General features: G+C 39.2%; 1 protein-coding gene across 1 annotated transcript; it reads left to right on the top strand.

Moving 5' to 3' along the window:
* Positions 1-446: 446 nt before the first annotated feature.
* Positions 447-956, top strand: LOC149173147 (uncharacterized; the record flags this gene model as incomplete). Its single annotated transcript, XM_089426593.1, has 1 exon — positions 447-956. A coding segment is annotated over one exon (510 nt), but the record flags the coding sequence as incomplete, so codon positions are not given.
* Positions 957-10495: the final 9539 nt, after the last annotated feature.

Raw genomic sequence — 10495 nt, 5'->3', positions numbered from 1 at the left:
CAATATGCTACTTAAAGTATTATAAAATTGCATGTTTAGATATTGCTTTGAAGTTTCTATTTGTCTTAAATTTAGCTGATATTCCAGTAAGGGTGGTATTCCAGTAAGTCCCTTTAAAAAGAATTCTGCTTGAAAATTGAGAGAAATTGAAGGTACAGTTGCAAATATAATTGATTGGATACTCAATGTTCAATTTGGTCTCTCCATTTTTGGATTGAGAAAAACAAAAACAAAAATGCATTGCACAGAGTTATAATTTAAATATATATGTGAAGAAAATAATCTCTGAGAAATACCTGTATGTGGAAACCAATATTGATTGAAGTAGAACCTGAATTTCCTAATCCATTCGACTAAATGTTTGAAATATCATTTAGACACATTTCAAAAGCTCATTAGTTAAGAATTATGAAAGACAACTAAAACATCATTAATCAATTTAACTTTATGGGATTGTTGCTCAAGCTTTAACAGCAGTAGTAAAAGCTCATGATGGACGGGGGCCTCCCACAAGTCTCACTTCTGCAATTCTACAGAAGCTCCAAATTCACTCACCAGATGAAGTCATTGGATGGACTTATGCAGATCCTTCTTGGGCCCGCATAGCTGCACTTGCTCCTGTGGTAAAGGCTTGTGCAGGAGCAGGTGATAAAGTGGCACAAAATATTTTTCTCATTACTGTTCAAGAGCTTGCTGCCAGCGTAAAAGCTGTTGTCCAGAGACTGGGTTTGAGTGGGAAAGATGGATTGGAGTCTTTTCCACTTGTTATGGTTGGTGGTGTCCTTGAGACCAATGAGGGATGGGACATAGGTGAAGAAGTAATTAGTTGTATTTCCAAAGACTTTCCAGGCGTGCTTCCAATTCGGCCAAAGTTGGAACCAACAATAGGTGTTGCAATGTTAGCATGGAACTTCTATATGAAGGCCTCTTCAGAGGAAAGTATCAAAGATAGGTGATACGAGAAAAATATATTTTATTATCAGCTTTCTTGTCCAGGCTAGCATTAAGTAATAATTGATACAAGAAAGCATTTAGAATGCATATATGTGAAGTTTTGCTGCTTCCATCGACTAGGTGAAATATCACTTTTTGGCCATATGTAGTAATGAGTTGGTTTTGGCCTTCCCCCAACCTCTCGGAATCTCTCTTATCTCCCTTTGATGGTTGAAAATATATAAAGTTGGACTAACATTATTAATGGCCTCTGATATTGCTGGTACACCATTATTTTTTGATGACAAATTTGTCATCTATAATCAACTGGAAGATTTTAGCTGCATTATTCATTAGGAAGTTAAATTGGTAAGGAAATCAAATTTGCCAATTTAATCTTCTCTAATATTTATCTTATAAATTTTGTAAATCCCACAAAACAAAGCATCCTCTGCAAGATTTAAATGAGATTTACAAAGTTGTGATTTTCCAAAATTCAAGTCCTATCTTTTTCTCCAACATGATATAGTGGTTAAGAGCTCTTTCAACAATCAACATGTTATGATATGTGCATGCCATAGAGATCGGGCCCTAGAATGGCACCCTCTGTGCATTGATTTGGCCAATCCTGCATCATTAAGTAAGATGGGGCCCCTCCTTGAGCCTTGATGGGGCCCCACCTTGAGCCTTGAGGGGGTCTCCTGAAACGGATCCCCCATCACCCCACCTTCCAACCAAACATCCCCAACCCCTTCGGCCCCTTCGACCCCGCCCTAGGCTTATCTTTTTTTAATATTTTCCATTTCTTCAACCCATACTTAGCCTGAGGCCCACCCCGGCCCTTCGGCCCCTAGACCCCTTGGGCTAAGTATGGGTTGAAGAACTGGCAAGTATTAAAAAAAGATAAGCCTAGGGCGGGGTCGAAGGGGCCGAAGGGGTTGGGGATGTTTGGTTGGAAGGTGGGGTGATGGGGGACCCGTTTCAGGAGACCCCCTCAAGGCTCAAGGTGGGGCCCCATCAAGGCTCAAGGAGGGGCCCCATCTTACTTAATGACTAAACTATATATATATATATATATATATTAAAATAAATACCAATAAAATACAACCAGAAGAGAAAAAGACTAGGAATTCAAATTTATTCAGCAACATCTAACACTTATAAGTAGAACTTCGGCGTAAATCACATAAAGAGAGACATTTGTCGACGCGTTTCGAACCAACCAGTGTGGCTCATCGTCAGGACAAGTTAGATGACCAACTTGTCCTGACGATGAGCCACACTGGTTGGTTCGAAATGCGTCGACAAATATCTCTCTTTATGTGATTTACGCCGAAGTTCTACTCATAAATATTATGGATCACAGAAGCCTCAATTCAACAACATCTAACACATCCCTAAATTTTCATTTCGCTGAACATATCATAAAATTTACATATATTTAACTAAGGCCATAAAGAAATCATACAAAAGAATATTGTAACACATATGTACCATTCACTAGAAGACGAGACTCCACTTGAATTGCAGTTACTGGTCTTCCCTTGTTGTCGGCCACCTCCGAGTGTGAATGACGACGTACTTGAACCGAATGTAATGACCCACTGGTTAACCTCCCAGCCTACTCCTTGGGTACTCTTCTTCCCCGCGGACCCTCGAGCTACAATGGGTTGTACAATGGAGGAATGCAATAGCTGGTAGAGGAGAGCACTCCTTGGCTCAAGAGTCCCCTCTCTAAAATCCTCTACCTCACCAAACTCACTATAGTATCGTAATCACTGCTCTGACATAGTCTCATCCAACCAACAATAGGGTTCCCAAAAGTCCCTTCTCCCATGGCTTGCCCCTTCTTTTATAGGAGTCCTCATAGGTGACACTTGGCATGTCATGCATAATTAATTATTTTTGATAATTCAATTGTTTGATTATTCACCCACCCATGTGTCACTCTCTCATCAAGGATCTCCAAAATTATTTACTTAAATTTTAATTTAAGAATAATATTTTTCCTCACCTCAACAAGATTCCTATTTCTTCTCCTAGTTGTCTCTTGATCTCCCTTTTTACTCCTTAATTTGTGTTCCTTACTAAAGTCAATTAATGAGTCAAGATTTGATCCCCTACTCCCTAATTTAACTCAAGTTATGACTTAGATGGATATTCTTATGTTGATTGTTGCCACATGGAGGTTCTCTACATTTCTCTAAAATTTAATTTATTAATCTTATTTTAATTCACCATCCTCTTCTCTTAATTAGGTTTAACTATTTTAGGATTAATCTTTATCCTTACATTTATGTCCCTCTTTCCCCTTTTTACCTAATTAAACTACATAATCTACCTAATATTTTCCAACATGGGGAGAGTAGAGTTTTTAAGATAAAATATTTTATTTCTTCCTATGATCATCTTAACCCAAGTTTTATTATTGATTTAATTACCTCGGTTTCTAACATCATTTACCCTTGATGTAAATTTACCTAGTTTTCATTTCTTGATTATATTTATTAATTAATTTATTTTTAATGATTCCAAGGTGCCAAGTTTGGTCGTGCCCTTCAAGAACTTCCCTTGAAGCTCCAAGGGTGCTACGCCTAACAATTTATTTGTGATGCCAAGGGTGCAAAGTTGGTCGTGCCCTTCAAGAAATTCCCTTGAAGTTCCAAGGGTGCCACGCCTAACATTTTATTTGTGATGCCAAGGGTGCCAAGTTGGTCGTGCCCTTTAATAAATTCCCTTGAATTTCCAAGGGTGCCACGCCACTTGCCCTTCAAGCATTTAGTGACTGCGAGGGGAAAGTATAGGTGCAACGTCATAGACCGCTATCGTCTCTTATGTTGCCTACTGTAGTAAGACTAATGGTGTCGGGGATCAAGGAATCCGCCTTGATGCGCGCCCCCCGGTAAAATCCTCATTGGCGACCCAACTTTGGGACCTGCCCTCCTGGCATCGTGATCTTCAAGGCGAAGGTGTTTCAATCCTTCCAGCCCAAGTCACGGTGGGAGTGCTAGTGGGTGAGATTAGGGACACTGTCCCACCCCTCCCATGTAGTTCCATCCACTTGTACAGCCCCATCACCCATATGTGAGTCATTCAGCCAAACAACTAATCTATGCCTGCAACCATTAACATATCATCAGAATATAGATAAACATATATAGTAGGTTTCAAAATCGACTTAGAATTTCAAAGATAAAATAATATAAATTTTCATCAAACCAGGTGTCATCAACTCGTCATATGCGAGTGCCTCTGGTGGTTTCCTGCCATACTCAATAATAATCAGTAACCGGGTTTCTCAGTGTTAGTCATTGTCATAATAGCATTATTACCATCACCTGGTCATTCACATCATTGTTCATTGTGAACCAGAACTAATGTAAGTAGCTAACATAGGGGATACCTCCATCATGGCTAGCATCATCATAACATTAATGGAACCATACATATAGATCAAAGCTATCATCATTATAACATCAATAGAAAACATGTCTATCCTTTACTACTATCACCATCGTGATATCAATATAGAGTACACATAACCATTAATTCTATCGTAATCATAATATTAATAGAGAACATCCATAACCATCACATTCACTAATAATAGAGTCATGTTTCTGGATCCTTAACCTGAGTTCCTCATAGACTAAAGTATCTAAGATAATGTCATATTAGGGTCAGGAAACTAGAGTGGGCACTACACAACCTATTGAATATCTACCAAATCAAAATCCTCAAACACCATTGGTTGGATAACAAATGTGTTATTAAAGCTCTTGGGATGCTTTTTATTTTTCACACTAAACTCTATCCACAATCCATTTTAGGTGCCACCTATGGCTAACCCCTGAGCCAATTCTCCTAGAATGTCCAACATGTCCTCCAGTGGGAGTGACCCTTCAACCTCCTCTTCTTTGTTCCAAGTAGAATGTCATGTCGTTGGAATTAAGGTGTTGTCTAGGTCGATTGACCCTTAGTCTAATTAGGTGGGAGTGACCCCTTCAACCTTTTCCTCTTTGTTCCAAGTGGAGTTCTATATAGTCTAAATTGATGTGTTTCCTATATTGGTTTACCCTCTACACGATTGGTTGAATATTCAACTAGTTCAGCCTCTATCATCACTATTCACGACTTGACAAGTCAAACTTAGGTCTAGTAACTCATATTTATAACTTCACTAGCCAAAACCTTGCAAAACCCTTAGATGCGTCAGTGGTCTTCATCCATCCCCTATTGCAGAGGTTGCATTCTAGATCATAATTTAGTTTGTTCACACCAAAATTAATAACAAGTTTATTCAGAGAGGATGGACATTATTAAGCACATCCTCTAGCGTGCTACAAACTCATCGGGTCATCGAGAGTGACTTTGTAGCATGTGTGTGTCAGTGACATTTCCCCTTATAAGACCTATTTTGGATTCAATGCATACTAATTTGAACACTTGGTTTTGAGTGGATCTGTTATCCGTGCCCTAACTCAATCATCCAGGATTTAATTTTAATTCCAATAAGGAAAATTCTATCTATTAACAAATATCACAAGGGTTCCTCTATTTCAATGAATATATTTTATTTTTGTCAATTTTTCCCTCTAGTTTACCCATTTAGCGGTACTTAATAATTCGATACCAATATGATTTAGACAAGTTCAATAACCAATATCATTTGTCTCTTGTTTAATTCTTGATGTGGTTATTCCTTGATTGCAATCATATAACTTTCAGATAATTCAACTAGGTTTCTAACATATCTAAACACTACTGCTTGATTGATATGCTCCTTAACTTGTTAAACCTTTGAAAATTCCAACTATTGATTTATGTAAATCTTCTTATAACTCCAATGCAAATTGTGAAAATAACAAAGTCTCACACTCAATTCTTTTAAAATATGCAAAAATTTCCATTATTTCCCTGATAAAATTATAGACTACCGCCTTAGTAATTCTTTTATAATGGTTCTCTGCAATCCCTACCTTTTCTGTGCATTTGTCAGCACCGTTACCACTCTGAGGTCTTACGGCCCTTCCGATCTGTGTTTTACCTGATGCTAAGACAAAGACCCCTTCACATTCTTCTCGAGCTCTAACCCTAGCACACATTGTGCACCTGATCGCTTGATTAGAAATCAGAACTGTTACTGGTGCCCTAGGCAGGGGCCACGTTTTCACGAATGTCTATTTCTATTTTGATTCTTCATACAGTATTCTCTCCCTGTTTCATGGGAGATTCTTGGGAAACCTGCAATAGAGCCAGGTGTTTTTAGAGGGCCTGCATACAGGAGAAACCCAACAGTAACTTCTACGTTGCCATAACAGTAGAACCACTAGAATGCTAGACAACACGATAGACTCTCACTGTATATATGTGTTTGATGGCAGACAACATGTTAGAGTCAGGGCAGGAATTTCAAATCTGGAAAATTAGTGAAATTGGATGGTTTTTGTTATTTTAATATTTGTTTTTATTATTTTAATTAAAGGTCTTGACTGTCTCAGAAGAAAATTACATAAAATTTTAACTGATTTTTTTTTATACTAATTACCTATATTAACTGCCAAAAATTTTAACTAAAAAAAATATTTATATTTGGCTGGCAAAATGTTAACCTATATTTAATAGACAAATTACGCTTATACAAAAAAAAACTAGAGCGGTCTATATATAAATACTCCTCCCATATCCACTGTTGTGTGAAAGGACTTTGAGTTGAGCATTCTTGGCTTGCTCAACCATCAGTTGAGGTACTTTCTGTTCTTTTTGTTAAAATATTTTGGGATTAGATGTGTTTTTATATAATTAATATAAAGTCATTTTTAGTTATGAAGTACAAATCATAAGATTAATTATATATATATATATATATATATATATTAATGGAATTGACAAATCACATGTAAAAATAATATTATTAATATTACATGATGTTTGATTATAATATTTAAATTAATAAATTAAAAAGTATTTGTGTTTCTAAAATATTTCAATATTTATATTAAACAATATAATTTTATTTATTTTTTATTTTTATTTTTTTTCCTAGGGAGAAAGTATCGTAATTTCCATTAATTTGTTGAAAACTACATGCTGTAAATGCTATAGGCATATGCAAGTACTGTGACCATAGTCAGCTGTGTGGAGTTGAACTATAAGTTCTACAAAAAGACCCTGTGTTGGGTGTACTAGTGGCTAGCTACTGTTCATATACAAAAAATTACATATTCAAAAATTCACCAATGGTGTTTGTTGTTCTGTTGCCAAAAAGTGATAATTACAAAAAAGAAACACAGTAAAAGACTGTTGATATTAGGGCCTGTCTGCCCTCCGTAGTTCCTGATCCATATATGGTCTGTGGAAGAACTGATAGGTCCACTCAGGTGTGTGCTCTGTGATCATCCATTCTCCTCGAGGATGATGTGTTGCCTCTTTCGATAGCTTGTCCGCACCTTCATTACGCTCCCTGTAAATATGAGTGCATGAGATATGAACAAAATGTGTTTTGAGAAAAATAATATCATCCAAAATAGTTCTGAGAGTATATGCATGGCATGATGTTGTGTTGTTGAACCAATTTATGACTATTTTGGAATCTCCAAAAATTTGTATGTGTCTGCACTGTTTGAGTATTGCAAAATATAAAAGGTGTCGGAGTGAAATCAGCTCTACATAATTATTTGTACCCACTCCCAACCCCATGCAAATGTGAAAGTAATGTGTATCAAATAAATGAAGTATTATGCCTCCACCACATCCCTGTACTTGTGCAACACCATCGAAGTAGGCCCAGGGGTGTGCTTTGTCGATCAGTTCCTGTGTGATGTTCCGGGGTCTAAAAGCTTGTTCTTCTGTCGAGATTTCCCCATAGCTCATACAGATTTTTGGTGGAATCAGTGTCCAGACTATATTCCGACCCCTAAAAAGAATGTTATTGCGGCACATCCATATGTGCCAGTTGACCAGAAGCGACAGGTTCCTAGCTCTCGGATCAGTTGCAAATTCCCACCACCTTTCCCAAGCATTTGGGATATCGTGCCCACTCCAGGTATGCAAGATACTTAGTGTGTGCTGGACATGAGAACAAAGAAGCTGGGTTGTGGGGCAATAGAGGAATAAATGGTGGTTCGATTCCTCCTCTGCATGCCATAAAACACACCAAGTCGGGCCTGGGAAAGCCCGTTTCCTGAGGTTTGCTCCAATAGGTGTTTTATCCATTATAATGTTCCACATCAATAATTTGGTGCGCGGAGGGTCTTTTAACTTCCATAGATTTCTCCACCAGTGCATCAGTTTTGTGACCAGCATGTATAATATCATACCCTTCCTTAGAGGAGTAGTGCCCTTTCTTAGTATATCCCCAGATCAATTCATCGTCCTCCTCTCTTAGCGGACATGGGATTCTATTAAAGTCTGCAAATAATTTCTCAACTGTCTTTGCCATTGATCCGGGATGTTCCATGCCTCCCCTGTATGCCATGCTTGCTGGAAAATGGATGAGTTGCGAGGGTCTCCAAGATGTGTGATGAAGTGGACACCGTTGTGGCTTAGCAGTGTAATCAATTCTTGTGGGAGCTGATAGGCGTTTCCGCTGCCAATCCATGGATCAATCCCGATCTGAACTGACTCACCATCCGAATCCTCCAAATGAGGCCCCTTTTAACGATGGGAAGAGTGTTGATTACTGCCCTCCAGATTACTGATATACCCCTCCTGTTCCATGTGGATCGTGTTATCCAGTCCAATGTTGTGCTAGGCCAAATGTATTTGTGGATGACCACCTCCGACCAAATGCTCTTGTGCTTCAGGAGAAGCCAACCTAGTTTCGCAGCCAGAGCCTATGCGAAAGCGAGGAGATGCTTTAAACCCCAATCGCCCCATTTTTTAGGGGTCATAATCCTGCTCCATTTGACCCATGCAAAGGGCTTTCCTTCTTTCTATCCCTTCCAAAGGAAATGGTTGCAGACTCATTAGATCTTATGTAGTATCCCCTGGGGTATCCAGGCCAAGGACATCCAAAAGACTGGGGTTGCTTCCAGCACTGCTTTTATGAGCACCAGTCTTCCAGCTCTGGAAAGTAAGTGGTGACTCCAAATATTTAATCTTTTTTCCATCTTTGAAATCAACTAGGTCCAATCTGCAATTTTATAACTATCTGCTTTAATCCTGAATCCCAAGTACTTCAGACCATCCTTCAGTGCCAAGGTTTGGTAGGGGAAGTTTTGTAGGGCTAGTTGAGTTTCTTGTTGTGTGCAATCAGAGAAAGATATAGTAGATTTATCCCCATTTTTTTCCATTCTTGTAGCAGCACTGAAAAGTTTTAATACCTATGTGAGGGTGATGATGTCTTAAATACCCCCATCCAGGAATATGAGTATGTCATCAACAAAAAGTAGATGAGTTAAATGACAATGATCCGTGATCTTGAGGCCTCAGAGTCTCCCAGCTCTCTTCTCCATCGCAATCAGTCTGCTCAGGCCTTCCATAACTAGAAGGAAGAGTAGGGGGGATAAGGGGCAACCCTGCCTAATTCCTCGCTCCGCTTGAAAGGTATGGGAGGTTGACCCGTTTATAAGGATTGCAAAGGAAACTGAAGTAATACACACCATAATCCATCTGATAAACACTGGTGGGAACCCTAGGTGGGTGAGTATCATCCTTAAATATAACCAGCTAACCTTGTCAAAGGCTTTTGAGAGGTCAATTTTGAGCGACACCCCTTTCAGGTTCTTCAATTTGATGGACTGGAGGGCCTCTTGGGTAGACCCAATGGCTTCATGAATTTGTCTATTTTGAAGGAAAGCAAATTGATCCTGAGAGATGTGTTCAGATAGGGTCGGATTGATGCGATTTGCTATAATCTTTGCAATAATTTTGTAGAGACAGTTGCAGAGGGATATAGGACGAAAGTCATTGAAGGAGAGCGGGGAGTCTGATTTGGGAATGAGGGCAATAAAAGTAGAGTTTATGGGGGCATATATGCATCTGAGGATCCGACTTTCTTCCACCACCCCAAGCAGGTCTGGTCCAATGATGTCATAGAAAGCAATAAAGAATTCCACAGGCCATCCATCTGGTCCCGGACTTTTGTCCTTCTTGAACCACTTAAGAGTGCTTTCTAATTCCCCCATGGAGACAGGTTTTACAAGGTCCTCCATCTCATCAGGTTCCACAAAGCCAGGGAAGTGGCCTGCAATGTTAATGATTTCAGCAATAGAAGTACCATGGGGGGCTTTGAAAAGCTGCTTGAAGTGAGAGATACCCAAATGGGCGAGCTGTGGGTGAGTGTTGGCTATCTGATCCTGGTCTGAGGGCATCTGCCAGATGGTATTGCTGGCTTTCCTTCCATTTGCGAATTTATGGAAGAACTTTGTGTTGTCATCCCCCGCTTGAAGCCAGATTGCTCTGCTTTTGAGTCTCCACGTTTCTTCCCGGTCAAGTAGGATCTTAGATCTCTAAGCCTCCAAATCTACCAAATGTAGATTAACTTCGTTGGATAAGTAACCATGCCCACTTTCATCCATTAAGGAGGCTAACTGAGCTTCGATGTCCGCAAGGGTGTGGT

Source organism: Pinus tabuliformis, chromosome 4_2 (genome assembly GCF_031772625.1).
Source record: "Pinus tabuliformis cultivar Carrire ecotype Pingquan chromosome 4_2, CPIR1, whole genome shotgun sequence".
NCBI classification, from domain to species: Eukaryota; Viridiplantae; Streptophyta; class Pinopsida; order Pinales; family Pinaceae; genus Pinus; species Pinus tabuliformis.
Note: the sequence above shows the minus strand (reverse complement) of the source record. Positions and strands in the feature narration are given on the sequence as shown.